Raw genomic sequence first — 15,659 nt, forward strand, 5'->3', positions numbered from 1 at the left:
TTCCTCAAAGTCTTGGGGATCATCAGGATATGCTCTGGAAAATTTGCTTTAATTTTATTTTCACTCAGGAGTGGTTTTGGAAACTTGTCATGCAGGCCATTTATTTATTATGTTGGAGGCACAATGTTGCTAAAAATAGAGCTGATCAACTGCAACAACCCCAGATCATAGTGCTGCCCCCACTGGCTGCTACAACAGACATTATGCATGATGGGTGCATCATTTTATCTGCGATCTTAACCTGACGCCCCAATCAGCCTGGAAGAGGGTAAATCTGAAGTCACCAGATCTCATCACCTTCTTCTGTTCCTCTGGACTCCTGTCTATTCTGCTTTCTTACAATTTAAAGCCTTTTTCTCCATTTACCTTCACTGATACATGGTATTCTTATATCTACGCAGCTGTTCAGTCCCAAACCCTGCACTGTAAAACATCAGAAGATGGTTTAACTTGAAAATGAAAGCCCACCTGCTGCCTAGAAAATAAAATTTAAGTCAATAAGAAAATAGTTTTGGTTTCAACTCAGAAATTAAAGTTCATTAAGTTGATTTAACAAGAGACAAGTTGTCTGAACATTGTTTTTAAGTTCATTAATCTTAAATTGTGAGTTTTAACTTAATGCTGCAATTTAAACCAAATAATTATTTCACAAAATGCAAGAAAAAAAAACTTGAAAACTTGAAAAAAACCCAGTTAAAGAGCCACATTTCTCTGTTATTTTACTCACAATATCAAATTAAAATAATGACTGATTTCACTGTAGAATAATTTAAATTCTCGTTTCAAATCACATGAACCAAATTTCTGATCTGATGATGAATTTTATGAAACATCTGAATGAATTCAGCTCAGAAACATTTAGTGTGAACAGAACAAGAGTCAGATCAATGTAACACACTTCCATCTCAGGAGACAGAAACACACCGCTAAGCATTCTGGGAAATAGTTCCCACTCCTGACTTTTTCTTCTTTCAGTTTTTTAAGTGTTAACCTAAAAACTCTGTTTATTCAACTCTTAATAAAAAGTTAACACAACTTACTGCTGTAAGTTTATCTTTCACAAACTCACAGGTTTAGGTTAAAAATATAAAATTAACTAAATTTATTTGACTTAAAGAGAAGAAGATAGTAGACACAACTAAATGCAGCTCAGATGTTTTACAGTGTAGAGTTCCCTCCAGGTTGTGGAAATGTTCTTACTTTCACTATTAAACAAATTACAATGCAGGTTCTGTTGAAGCTCGTTTCTCATATTTTTAAAATACCTTTTGTAAAAACCTTTAAGCATATTATTTATTAAACTGATATTCCTGTAGTAATATGTTTTCTTATTGTTCTGAGGTAATATTTAAATCTTTGATGTGTTTTCGTTTTCTGTGAATGAAAAATCATCTTATGAGAAATGAAGACTTGAAAACATCATTTTTAGTGAATTGAGTTATTGAAATAAACTTTTTATTATATTACAACTTACTGAATGGGTTTCTATGTGAGTTCTGTTTTATTTCTTAATTTCAACAAAAGTTGCACCGGTCGCTGATTATCATCATTTCTTCTGTGGCAACAAAGGCTCCTCACATTTCTTCCAGTTTTTAAGACTGTTTTGAACTTCTTTACTTAATTTTAGTCGCTCCAACTCCTTAGACGTCTTCTTTGCTTGATTTCTGAACATTTCTGTGTTCAGTATTTTGAGCCGTTTTCAACAGATTAACATCTCTGGATCTCTTTAGACATGGTTGTTTAAGAAATGAGAAGCTGTTATTCAACCCCAACTGCATCTCTGACAGCTGGAAGATGATCATCCATGTATTTATTATCTAATTTGCTTCTTAAATCCAACTAATGATTTTTTTTGTTTGGACAGGCAAAGTGTACTTTTGCTTCTTGAGCTGAAGTACAGCGATGACTATCATGAGCCCCTCTGTGGTTAACACCGTTTCCTTTTGTTGAGGTTCAGCGTTTTTCACACAGCTGCAGCTTCTGATCCAGTAAATGTAAAGACGATACAGAACTTACCAAAAGCAGGCTGAAGAGTAACAGGACGACTGAGGTGGATCTGAGTGATAAAATCTCCATCTTTGTCATTGATTATTCCCCTAAAATCACATGAACAAGCAGAGGCTCGTCTCCGCTGTCAGGTAAACCTCAGCTCTTCCACCTCATGTGTTGACTGAAGCAACAAATTTCCCCAGCTTGCTGCTGATTCAGAGCCGTAATAAATCCAGTGTTGACTTTTAATTCCTAACCAGGTCCTCCTTTTGTAACCTCTGGTCCCTTCTCTTACTCAAAGTGACACAGTAAATAACTGCTTCTCCTTTTTAGACTTGTGTGAGCTCGGGGACCTTTGCCCCGCCTGGCACTTCCTTATTAACAGTTATAGTTGCTGCTTTCAAAGGGACATCGATCAAGCAGATTTGCCTGCTTTGCAAGTTTATTAGTGTCGATTGCTTTTTATCAGCTGTAACTGTCTGCTTCAGGGTTATGACAAGCTCATTCCTTAAATCATCCGTAAATAAAGGTAAACATCTATAGACGTCTTGTGATGTCGACATTTAAAGTTTTACTTCTTTAAAATATTCATCTGTTCTGGTTTTGTTAAAGATTTTGTCTGTTCACAGTTTGAGCGAGTTGTGATATTTATGGCTTCCTTGCGGTTTGGACCTTTAAGGAACTGCAAACTGAAAATGTGAAAGGCAGAGCAAAAGTCCAACCCGTTTATTGAACTAACACATTTAGTTGGCCTCAATAAAAGCTTCACAAAGAGCAAAGAGCCTCTTAAAACCATCTAACCACAGAGGGAACATGTGAAGGAAGTATCCTTCCTAAATGATAATTTTCCACAACCATGAATGATAAAACTTTACAGCAGAACTTTAATTACCTTCCGTGTTTCAAACAGAGCGCAGCTTGTTTCAGATGCTTTTATAAAGATGATTTATTCAACATTCATGATAAATTATAGGATTTATTGATAGGAATGTTTATTAGTTATCATAAAATTTCAATAATATGGTAGAAGCCGTCATGTTCAGGAATTCAACGTTAATGAACAAGTGAAGCAGTCAAAATAAACAATATTTAATCACTGTATTAATTTAAACGTTGCTTAAGTTCCAACTTATGCCAAAAAAGTATTTCTGATAGTCTATAATTAAAATAATGTTCTGACAACCATTCATAAAAACACAGTAAAATAATGTGAGTTTTTAGTCATATTTCCATGAGGATGTGGGAAAAACAAACAGGTTTCTATGAAGAATGAAATAAAAACGCCCAGCGTTGCTAAATGAAGAAAGTCCAGAATTTCCTGAAAACATGTTGAAATGTAATTTACTTAATCAGGTCTTGTTAACTAACAACATGTTGTATAAGAACAAGGAAGAAACGAGTAAAAACGATGACGTTGGCTGATCCCTTTCATTTACTCATTAACATTTCAGTACAAAATTACTTTTATTTATTTTTCTTTCTTTTTAAGAAGAATGTAGCCTTTTCAAGCTAATCCAAAATAATCTAAATGAAAAGATTTAGAGTCAAGATATATAGACACACCTCCAAAAATGTAAATATTGTAAAATAGTTACATTTTACTCCTTTTTTTAGAACGTGAAACTAACACATAGATTCATCACACATGAAGATTTCAAACTGTTATTATAATCTAATTCTCTCTAAGTTCATTAAAAAAAGACTTTCTTTTCATGCCCTAAAAGTCATATCATGGCCAACACAACTGCTTGCAGCCTGCTGACTTCCCAGCTGTCATTACCACCCAGCAAAGGGCAAAGGTCACTGGTAAAGAAGTGAGCTGTCCAGAGTATCCAAGTGTATCAGTGGAAAGTTGAGTCAAAGGAAAAAGTGTGGAATTAAATTGTAAATAATATTTGCATAAAGAAATTTGTGTCAGACTGCACAAACTCTGAAGTACAATAAATTACATGTAACAATTTAATGTTTGCTATTTTAGAAACAAACACTAGAGGGCAGCGTTCCTCTGTATAGTTTAATTCCACAATGAAAAAGAAAACAGGCGATCCAACTTAAAAAAGTCAATTTGTCATAAGTTATTAAATTAAGTTTATCCAAATAAATATATTAAGTTTATTAGGTTGTCATGTTAAATAAATATAAATAAAACAATTTCGACAAACTTAATTTGACTACCTGTAGCAAATTAAGTTAATTTTTTTTAAGTTAGAGCTCCATCTTATTTTAGTGCAACATTAAAAAAAGTAATTTTGGCTTTCTTAAAATAATTGTAAAGTATTTTAACTTAAATAGAAAGCAAGTAAACTGACAACAGTTTGACAAAGTGAAACATCTAAGACTGAAAATAACTCATATTTCCTCAAATGCTTTGATCATAGTTAAATGTTTATCTTCTATCAGATTATTTTACTTTATATAGCCTAAATTTGCTTCAACATATGAATCTTTACTTTTCAAGGGTTTGGAAAAACTTTTCTTTTTTTTTGTTGCTACATTTTGTGCTACAAAATCAATACTGAAAATACTCAAGAGCAAATTTTGACACAAGAAAATGCATTTTAGCACAAAGAAACATAATGGCTGAAACAAAAAAACACTGGTCAAAATGTTCTTAAAAAATTACATAGGTGATCCAATTCCGACTTTTTGTCAAATCGGATTTTTATTTTAGTTTTTTTTTAGTTTTTTTATTTATTTATTTTTTGCCGCGGTCGTTTTCACTTCCGAATTTAAACGATTTGTACGTGATCTCCAGTTGAACTGCAAACGACCTGAAAGTGTCCCGCATGCGCACTGGAGGGCGCAATAACGTCACAAATAGAGAGCGTGCTCAANCGCATGCGCACTGGAGGGCGCAATAACGTCACAAATAGAGAGCGTGCTCAATGTTTTGCCAACCGCCACATCACTGAGTGTTTGCGGAAGTAAATGTGGATGCTAATGGTGTAGCATAGCTTACGATTTTGAAGTTGTTGTCCGACCGGAACCAGAACATGAACAACTTAATCCTCATTATCGTCCGCCATGGTTATGGGTTGTTATCTTGCTCCTCTCTTGAGGATATCAGGACGCAGAATAGTGACGTTTGTCGAGTATCAATGACGTTCCGGGAGATGAATGCGACCTGCCTGTACAGACTTGAGTCATATTTGAAAATATCGGATGCATCAGATGTCCAAGTGGCCTGGGTCACATTCAGGGAGAAAAAAAAAATCTGATCTGTGTTGTTCAGACGGTCTTAAAAAGATCAGATACAGGCCGCATTAAGGCAAATAAATAAATAAATAAATAAATAAATAATAAAATCGGTATTAGGCCACTTCAGGCTGCAGTGTGTGAACGCAGCCTAAATGTGACGAATACAGCTTGTAAATATAACATTTACTGTTATACATCCATCAACCACTAGGGGCCGCTCCTGCTCTTCCTCCACAGCTGAAATCACTTCTTCCTCACTAGTGGCATAAAACCTACTAACATCCAACACTGCACCACTTCCCCGCTGAGCCCCTGTGATGTTTTCAATCTGTGGTTTTTATTTCCTGTACAATCTAATCCTGTACTGAGAGTAAGCCTGTGGTTAGAGGTTCACTTTGATGTTGTTTTGCTTATTTTGTATTAGCTTGGTAAATGATCTGACATTTATTTCTATTAAAGGTCTAATTTTTTATGCTAGGCAAGGAGCTAAGACTTTGTTCTTGTGTAAATAAGTTTTATTTCCAGATGAAGATATTTTGTTGTATTTTGGCCCTTAGAGACTCTGAAGTTTATTGCTTGGTAATATAAAATTACTTTTACATTGAACTGAGTTATGTAGTTCTGAGTAATGTTTCTTATATTAACATTTTGAGATTTTTGATAACATTTAAGTCTTTTTTTGACCACCTGAAGAGAAATTTTCATAAATTGGCTTCATAATTATTTAACTTTGGAGGAAGGAAATGGACGAGTTCACAAGATATTTTTTACAGTACAGAAACATTTATTAAACATTCAGTATAAAACAGTCACATCTTGACTAGAGGTGTGCAATGCTCCCTATTTTGGTATCAATCTGATACCAAGTAAATACAGTTCCAGTATCGCCAATACCGATACAGATACCGATACTTTTTACTATTTGAGTTTGTTATAATAAACTTCTGTCCTGTTTTTGTAGTTTTTTCTTTGAATTATTTTGTTAAAATATAAGACAGAATTTGGAAAAAGTTGATAGGTGTCTACAAACACCTTAACAACATCAACACAATAAACAGAAAAAAACTAATTTGTGGGTTTTTTCCTAAAGAAAAAAAAAAAAACCAAGACAAAACAAAACAAAAAACATCAAGGAAGAGAGAAAAAAAAAAAAAAAAAATAAAATAAAACACAAAAGAAAAAACCAAACCAAAAAGTCAAATATAAAACACAAAAAACAAATTAGTAATAATATCAACAATAGCAACAACAAGCCCACCACCAACAAGCCCACAAAACAGACACACCATAACCTAATGTTATTCCAGGAATGAAACTAGTTTTGTGTTACATAATTTCCTGAAGCTGGATGGTGTTTGCGTACGTGTCGTCATTCTCATAAATGTGTTCATCCTGCAGGATGTCCATGATGCACTGGTGCAGGAAAAAGTACTGCGACTGGGAAGGAAATGAACAAAACAAAACAAAACTCAGTCGCAGCATCTGAATCAAGACGGAAACAGAAATTTACAACAGGCTTCTGCTCATTTATTTATTTACTTATTTTTCAGATTATCTGTGTTTGTGTGAGCCTGAGTTTGTTCAAAATAAAAAAAGAACTATCTAAACCATCAGTAGATATTAATTTTTAAACTGTCAAATTCAGCACATTAGAAATCCTTGGATGGATAATTCAGCTTTACAGTTCAAATTTGTCACCAGAAAAGTCTTAATTTGATACAAAAGGGTAAAAATGGGAAAACACTTTGTTTCCAGAACTTATTTTTTGGATTATATAGCTTCAGTAACTATTCTGAAGCAGCATGAAGCAGCTTTACCTCCGTCTGCACCATGTGTGATCGATGTCGCCTCATCCTGTGTAAAAAGTCCTTGATGCCGACAGCTTGTTGTTTCTCCAGCTGCTGCAGCAGGAAGTCCAGAGCGATGAAAGTTCCCGTCCTTCCCACTCCGTCGCTGCAAAGAAACACAAGCAGCTCTGGTGTGATCGAATGAAAATAATTTACTTTTTTATTTACCTGCAAACGTTTATATTAGGGTTGTACTTAGAAAAAAAAACCTCTTGGGTTTTTTGATTAATCCAATTAATTTCTGAGCTCAAATGTAAAAAAAATTAAACTTTTCAAACAGAAATTATCTTAACTCTGTAGATTTTATTCTTTGTCAGGAATTTTCTTTTAAATTAATGAATGGATATTCGCATCTATTGACTTCATTACTAAAATCCAAAAGTTTGGATTGCGCGTGTGTAAAAAACTCAAAACAAGGTGCCATAAGTTAGTGGCATATTTGCAGGTATATATTCAGAAAAATAATCATTTAATCTGAACTGTTTTCATTAGTTTGGGTCAACAAAACAAAATGAAATATCTGGGTTTATTTAAGTCCATCAAAACCACAACCTTGAAATTTTGCTGATTGTTGCTGCAAACATCTGTGGAGTAACGACAGACCATACTGGGTAAACTGGGTAAACTGGGTACCTGCAGTGGACCACGGTTGGAGCCTTTGATCCGTCACTCTCGATGTCCTGCCTCACAATCCTTCTGAACTGGATCAGGACCTCTGTGCCCTGAGGGACTCCGCGGTCAGGCCAGACAGTGAAGTGGAAATGTTTGACTGATCGTTGCTCTGAGCTTCTTTTCTGTGTGGAAACATTAATATTCAATAAAACATTTAGTGTAATGTCATAAAAACACTGAAACCCTTGAAAAGAAAAGGATATTTAAAGAGCAACTATGCAGCCAAATCCTAAGAGTTTTATTAGACTTACTATTAGTATTCATGTGTTAAAGTGACGTCCTGTACCTGTTTGATGGTAAACTGCCTCAGGGTCCAGTTGGGTTCCTTCAGTTCAGACGTTACAGAGACCAACACGTCTCCATACTGACTCTGCTTCAGGCCTTCAGGCCAGTACTGTGCACATTTGGCCTGCACATAAAAAAAGACATAACATTTCCATTATTCATGTTATGATTCAGTTTGACTATCTACTATAATTTAATTCCCTTTTAATTACAATTCAACAAGGAAAGTAACCTGTTAACTTTCATTTTGTTCTTTAACTTACTTTAAAATCTGACACTTGAATAACTTTCATTTTTAAAAACGTACCCCTCCTGCTTCTTTGTGGTTGGTAACCATGACAACCCTCTTCACTTTCTGTTCCCAAATCATCCGCCAGAAATCAGCAACTGTGGAGGGCAGAGGACCCTGCGTGGCGATGTACTCTCTGCTGCTGTTGTAGCCCTGCAGAGAAAAAGGCTGCGGTCACTCTGCAGCCTGAAGTCACACAATTCTGATTTTTCTCTCACTGCGACTTGAATCTGGTCGTTTCTTGACAGTCTGAACAACAAAGATCGGATTTTTTCAAATGCGACCCAGACCACTTGGATATCCGATCTTTTCAAATACAACCGGAGACTGTACAAATTGCATTGATCCGACCGGAACGTCACTGATACTCAACAAACGTCACTATTCTGAGCCCTGATATGCACAAGCGGGAAGAAAAACAACAACCATGGCGGAAGATAAGGAGGATTAAGTTGTTAATATGCTGCTCCGGCTGGACAACAACTTCAAAATCGTAAGATATGCTACACCGTTAGCATCCATGTTTACTTCCGCAAACACTGAGCTCTTCTACTTTTTATGGCGGTTGGCATGTGGGACACTTTCAGGTCGTTTGCAGTTCACTTGTATGGAGATCACATACAAATCGCTTATAATTGTTAATGTAAACGACCACGGCAAAAAAAAAAAAAAAAAAAATCAGATTTGACAGGAAGTCAGAATTGGGTCACTTCACTGTGTGAACACAGTCAAAGATTTTTTGTTGTTGTTAGGCTTTTTGAAGTTCATCAGCAAAATAAAAACCTGTCAGTTCAAGTTGCTGGTGCTAAGATAAATGTGGACAGGAAGTTCAACAAATATTTTAAAATAAGGTGCAGAGTGTCTGAGTGTCTTCAGTCAGAAACATCTTCAGAGCTGCTGTAATACAGACTGCTCAGCAGATACATTTGCACCAAGAAAACAATGAAATAAGAACGTTGCTGTAACTGAGACAAGATATTTCTTTAAATATAAATAAAGAAGAAGAAAAGAGGCCAAAAGTTGTTCCTAAATATCAAGTTATTAATATGGACACTTACTGGTATGTAACTGGCATTTATATAGTCCGTCTCTTTGGGGGCTGATGCATTTAGCTTTACCCGACACCAGTCGTCTGTTCAGGAAACACAGAAACTCTCAGATAAGAAAAGAAAAGGTGAACATTTCCTAAACATCTTCAGCTGGTATTTCAATGTGAACATGGAGCAACAATAAGACCTGAACCCACAAGGCAGGATGTTAAAACGGTTCTTCTCTCTGTTTTCTGGTAGAATCGCTGCCTTACATGTCTGGCCTGTGCCAACAGGAGCAAGAGCCTGAAATTAAATATGACACCATGAAATTAAACAACTGATATCTGAAATATGTGCATTTTATGAGACAAACTTTTTAAAAGCAGAGTAGAGAAAGAGAAGATTTAATTCTAGATAACCTCATATTCCAGACTGAAGCCTCTGTTTTCATCCAAACTCAGCTGCTGGAAGTGGCCTGGAAATTTGGCAGCAGAAACAGTTCTGGAAGAAAACAGATTATTATTATTTCATCAATCTGTAAACTTGTAAAAACAAACCTTACAATGGAGGGAAACCAATCACACATTTGTTTAGAGTGGAATTTGTGCTGAACAAACTCACTCTTCATTTCTATCTGCTGTTTTGGATCCAAGTATGAAAGGTATTTTTCTCCTTTAGGATGAAAAAGAAACAGTATTTTAACAAATATGATGTTTGAAATGGTAAATTTTATACTTCAGGTTTGATTTAATGATAGTTCTGTGACTGTGGAAGCACTAACCGGATGTGATCGGGTTTCCTGAGGACAATAAAAGCAATCACACAGACTACGGCACCACAAAGCAGAACACCAACCACTGATCCTGCAATGACTCCTGAAAATATATATTTCATTTATTTATTATTGAACAACACTGGCAGGATGCTCACTGGTCTGTAGTTAACTGCCTGATCTGGTTTTTCTGATTTAAGAACAGACATCACCTTGACTGACTCCAATAATTGGAAACTTTTCAATGAGAAATTTATTAAATAAGTTAAAGATCTTACTAGTATTTCATTATTTATTTTTAGAAAGAAAGTGTCTTAGTAAAAAAAAAAAAGTATTTACCACAACTTTCAATAGCTTAGAGAAATTATTACTTCATAAAGCAAAACAGAAAATGTGTGTAGTTTTTCTCACCTCTGTTATCAGTTGAACAGAAGAAAGTGAATAGTTCAGATCTTAAGGGATCAGCTTCAGTTTCCAGCTCTGAATTCACAGAGACTTTATACGTTTTGGCAGGTTGAAGTCCGTCCACAATGAGCTGATTCTCATCTGGGTTTAAAGTGACAGTTTTTCCATTTATGGTGAGTTCACCTGTCGTCCAAACACCAACCGGTTGGTCCCATTTAATCAGAGCGCTGTAGCCAGAACCCCAGTAGCTGCAGTGAGCAAATATAGAAGGAGGAACTGGAGGAAAGAACCAGAAAATTAATCAGAAAGAATTAATAATATAAACAAACAAAAAAAATATTATTGATTATTCAGAATCATAAAATATGTTCAGTTTTTATCATACACACAGGTCTGATAAAATGTGGATCCATAACATCCTTATCTTCTAGATCATACCTGTTTTGAATTAAATACCTTTATGTATAAAATATATCCAATGCTTTTCTATATGATGGTTAAAACAGTAAAACCATTACTGGGAGTTCACTTTCTTCTGCAGTGAAATAAACTCAAACTCACCTGTTTAACATAACTTCTGCTATAATATAAAGCTATAGAGTGTTTTGTACTTACTGATGGGTATGTTGATGCCACACTGTGGATAACGTTCAGACGATGTTTCATACAGTAGAGAAATCTCATAGGTTGCTCCAGGATGGAGGCCAGAAAATTTCACGTTTTTCCCTTCAGGACTGATGAGAGTTTCAGATCCATTAGAGGCCGTAGCTTTGGAGAACAAGCCTTCAACTGTTCCCTGGATTGATGAGTTGGTGACACTCCAGGATACGGCACTGCAGTCGATTTCTGGAGTAAAAAGGAACAATTATTTTAACACCTTTGTTTCTTTAATTCAACAGAAAACACAATAATGCAGAACAAGGTTTTATTTGTAGCCCTGTGTACCTACGTGTTAACGTGTGATCGATGTAAGCAGCACTGCTCAGTCCAGAGAACACTGTGGTCACGCTGAACTGATACATCGTCCCAGGCTTCAGGTTGGAGATCAAATATGACACAACGTTTGTCGTCTTCTGCTGGGTTATAGATGCGTTGGTGTCGTTAATACTCAGGCTGTGTTTCCAGGCTTGATCTGGATTCTCCCACTGTAAAGTTACTCTGTCCACTAAACGCTCCAAAACACGGACCGACGTCACACTCAGAGGAACTGAGGGGACAAAACAAGACAATCAGGACCTGTCAGAACTTTAAAATTAATTATTTATAACCTCACAAACTTACATCCAACAAACTGTATTCAAATCTGGTTTAATTGAATTTTTTGTTTCAATTGCTAAAGAGGTCCTCAAGAGCTAAAACCCTTTAATTCTTTGAGTATGTGGTGAGCCACATCTGTTTAAAATTAATCAGGTCTGTGAATTCAGGGATTCATTAATATTTTATAGTGGGACAAAGACAACATGTCTATAGATGCCAGATTTGATTTGCCTGACCCCCACTGCCCGCCGCCCCTCACAGCTACTCACAGTCACCTCTTCCTGGAAGTATTTAGCCACTGCCTTCCCTTCATGCCAGTTTGTCTTGCAAACGTTCAGCCATGTCTCCAAGTTTGTTGCCGTTTGTGATTTTTTTTCTACCCATTTGTTTTTGACTGCCTCTGTCTAATGTTTGCTGTTTTATTCCTTTACCTTGTGATGCCTTCTAGCTTTTTGTTTGTTTTTTTCTTGTAAATCACTTTGTACTGTTGGAATCATGCTTCATAAATAAACTTGACCTTGGCTTTGACCTTTAACTTTGTGGCAGATGTGTTTCTCAATCGCGTCCTCAGGGATGACTGCTTTGCATATTTCACATGTGTCTGCTGGCACACCTCATTCAAATGACATTATTGGATCCTGTCTGCCATCAAGAGCTGCAAAAGCCTGTAAATCTGATTTATTTGGATCAGATGTGAAGCAGGAGGGAAACACCTGATCCACACAGTGCAGTGATCCCTGAGGACCAGGAGTAAAAATATTCAGATTCTACTGTAAAACCACCAAACCAGTCCAGTCCTTCACATTGTGTGAAGAGACAAACATGATGATGTCAGTGTGGTGATGAGGAGCTGAATGCATGCTTCTGGACCTGCACTGCTGGCCATAACTGATGAAAATCCAAAAGTATAACATCTGACCATCAGTTTATAACTGATGGTGTGACTTCAGCCAAAATCGACTCTAAATATCTCAAGATGTGTTTCAACTCCATTCAATCAGCCGTGGTGGTTGCTAGGCAACAACATCAAGAATCAATTGTCCAAAAGGTTTTTGATACTCAGTTCACCTAATTATTTAATGAAACATTGCTCTACTAACATGACATGTTTACCTTCACCTCTGGTTTGCTTTGTGAACTGGTTTCTGTCAACACATTTAGCCAAACTAATCTAGATTAAAACAGTTTTTACAACACGACTGCAGCCTTGTTAAATGCTGATATTTCATACTATTAGGTGTCATAATGTTTTGTCTATAGTGTGTTTAATAATTTGTTTCTGTTATTTATTGATGATATAATACAACTGCTGAATAGAGAACTGTGCCCCAAATGTGTTGTGCTTCTGTAAACTGTATGGAAATGTGCAATGACAGTAAAGACTTAACTAACTTAAATTATAATCGATGTCAAAACATCATGTTGGATATAAGTATCAATAGATTTCTCACCTGTAGCAGCAGAGAATGAGAATTTAAAGCTGCTGACTCCATTCAACACAGTGAAAAGAGAGAAACTATATTCTGTCCCAGCAGTCAGACCAGAGACCACATGTTGAACAAATGTTTCTCCAGAAGTATCACTGATGTTCTCAGTGACAGGAGCTCCATTGTCTTCATACTGCAGTCTGTATGTTGAGATGCCATCAATCTTGTGCCACCTCAGGGTTATACTGTTGTTGTTCTGGGTCACTACTGCAATATCAGAATCTGAAAAACAGAGAGAACACCGTAAGTTCACTTATGAATCAGTCTTCGATTAGAGGTTCTCAACGTGGGCGGTACTCCCCCCCCAGGGGGCGTTCAGAGGACGGCAGGGGGCGGCGGACATTTTTACAAAAGGGCTGGGATGCCTTTGGGGGGCGTTTAGTCGAAGGTAAACTTTAAACCTTATATGGACAACAATGCCAGTTTAGACTTTGAGCAACTTGGTAAAACTGTATTGTGTAACATTAAATCATGCTTGCCTGCAACAATATACATGGCAGCTCTTCTATTCAGTGTTTGTTAGCTTCTGTTAGCTTCTGTTAGCTTCTTGGTGCAGCTCCGTTCTCCTGCTACTGATAGCTAAAATCACGATACCCTGACTGTGTGTCCCTCTGAAAAATGAACCCATTTAAATAAAGAAATCCCTCCATGGGTGATACCTCGATAGAGGGCGTTCATTTTATAGCGTTAACATCGGTGCTGTAAGTGGTCCGGTATGAAACTGGGGTGATAGAACAACACAGTGTAACCTGGTTGTAATTCTCTTTTGTTATAATTACACAAAATGTCTTTTTTTATTATTTGTCTTGTTCCTTATCTTACTGAAACACCTCTGTCATTGTTTTAACCGTGTTACTTTAAGATTGAAGCCCCTCCCTTTTATTTCTTCTTCTGTAATATCATCTTTAAATTCTTTGCGCCCCTTAGCCCCTCCCCTTTTGTCATGTTGTCCTGCGGGAGAGGTGTGTGCGTTTTATTTTTCCATCTCAATACATTCAGTTTATTTATAGATCTAGTAAGTTAATTTTTGTTATATACTTTTGTTTTGTGTAGGACTTGGAGCGGGCAGCCTTTAACACGGTTGTTTTGTCTGTATTCTCGTCAGAAATAAACCGAGAATCATCTTTTAAAAGACAAACTGCGTCACGGCCTGTTCACTCAATAACCAGCACAACGCAGAAAAGGATCCGGTTACAACAGCACTTTTAAATTTCAATAATCAGAATGCAGAAATTGTATCCGTTGTTTTAAAAGGTTTATGTCAGTCTGCCTTTTCCCCATTGATACGTTTCCCGACCGCCCTGCACCTTAGAGGGTTAAAAAAAAATAAAGACGCGCACATCGCGCAAAACTCTGAAACAGGAGAAGCGGGACATAAAACGGAGCGACGAACTAGATGTGAATTATGGCATAAAAACAGAGAATCCGACGCTGAACAGTGAAAAATCAACATCATGTGAAACATGATGATTAGGCAGCGCAGCAGGTGATGAGTGAAGATTAATGATGGTCAATAAACGATAAAATAAATGTAGCAACAGGAAAGAAACTAAAGTGGACATAGCAATAAACCAAGAGAGGATAATACTAATCAAAGGAAACTAAATGGAAATGAATGAAGAACAAAATGCAAGAATAAAACAAGAAACTAAAGTAAATACAGAGAATAAACTGGTATGGCAAGACCTTGAGAGCAATAATTAATACAGAGGACTGTATGGCAAGAATAAACAGGCACCATTTCCAGATAAAAGGTAAAATCATATAGTTGAAGTGTCATGGGTTTGTTGAGACCACATCTAGTACTGAGAATAAATATATCTTACAGACCATAACAGTAAAGAACTGATCACTTATTTATGTTTTTAATTAGATTTTATATATTTATTTCTTCAATATTATTTTTCATATCAGTGTTAATGTCATGGTGGTGTTCAGTGACTCCATGACACTTTCAGTTTGACTCATTAGGATTTGATTAAGAACCAGATTTGTTCTTTGTAATTTCTGTCCAGTAAAACTATTAATCTATAAATCAATAGACAGGTCTATAAAGATATAATCCATGTTTCTTTCTCATATTTGTGTGGCATTAAAAGGAACTTTTGTTTTTCCACTGAAAGCTCTGGTTTGCACAATAAATGCCCATGTGGGTGAAATTTTATGGATGATACTCTGATGTCCCATTCTCCTGAAGGCAGCACAGAGCTGCACCACCAGAAGAGAAGAAGAGCTGTGATTAATGTAGCTACAGTTCTATCCATGTTTTAATGCTGCAGAGCTCAGTCGGTTTGCAAATAGATCAAAGTTTAAACTGGCATGTTGTTCATCTTTTATCTGATCATTTTGTGGAATATTTAACAACTATAAAATGGCACAAAATAAGAATATTTTTTCCATTGATTGGCTGCTGTTAGGCCTACCGAT

The 15,659-nt window shown here is 36.2% G+C and overlaps 1 protein-coding gene across 1 annotated transcript; it reads right to left on the bottom strand.

The window, feature by feature from the left end:
• Nucleotides 1-6,450: 6,450 nt before the first annotated feature.
• LOC103132753 (receptor-type tyrosine-protein phosphatase H-like) lies at nucleotides 6,451-13,910 on the bottom strand. The gene is made up of 15 exons (XM_007544549.2): nucleotides 13,892-13,910; nucleotides 13,197-13,484; nucleotides 11,438-11,695; nucleotides 11,104-11,334; nucleotides 10,495-10,764; nucleotides 10,093-10,186; nucleotides 9,933-9,983; nucleotides 9,731-9,812; nucleotides 9,527-9,614; nucleotides 9,339-9,412; nucleotides 8,299-8,433; nucleotides 7,993-8,115; nucleotides 7,668-7,828; nucleotides 7,005-7,140; nucleotides 6,451-6,624 (listed from the first exon to the last, which is right to left on the bottom strand). Exons 1-15 carry the CDS (start codon nucleotides 13,908-13,910, stop codon nucleotides 6,514-6,516), a joined length of 2,121 nt encoding a protein of 706 aa, XP_007544611.2. The 3' UTR covers nucleotides 6,451-6,513.
• Between the last annotated feature and the right edge of the window lie 1,749 nt (nucleotides 13,911-15,659).

This window comes from Poecilia formosa, unplaced genomic scaffold, assembly GCF_000485575.1.
Source record: "Poecilia formosa unplaced genomic scaffold, Poecilia_formosa-5.1.2 Scaffold1279, whole genome shotgun sequence".
Classification (NCBI taxonomy): Eukaryota; Metazoa; Chordata; class Actinopteri; order Cyprinodontiformes; family Poeciliidae; genus Poecilia; species Poecilia formosa.

What these genes read in the sequence shown, in the direction of transcription:
- LOC103132753 (XM_007544549.2), bottom strand. An exon ending in GCTTCAGTCTGGAATATGAG is followed by an intron (nt 9,615 to 9,730) that starts GTTATCTAGAAT and finishes ATTTAATTTCAG; the next exon opens with GCTCTTGCTCCTGTTGGCAC. An exon ending in CCAACCGTGGTCCACTGCAG is followed by an intron (nt 7,141 to 7,667) that starts GTACCCAGTTTA and finishes GTTTCTTTGCAG; the next exon opens with CGACGGAGTGGGAAGGACGG.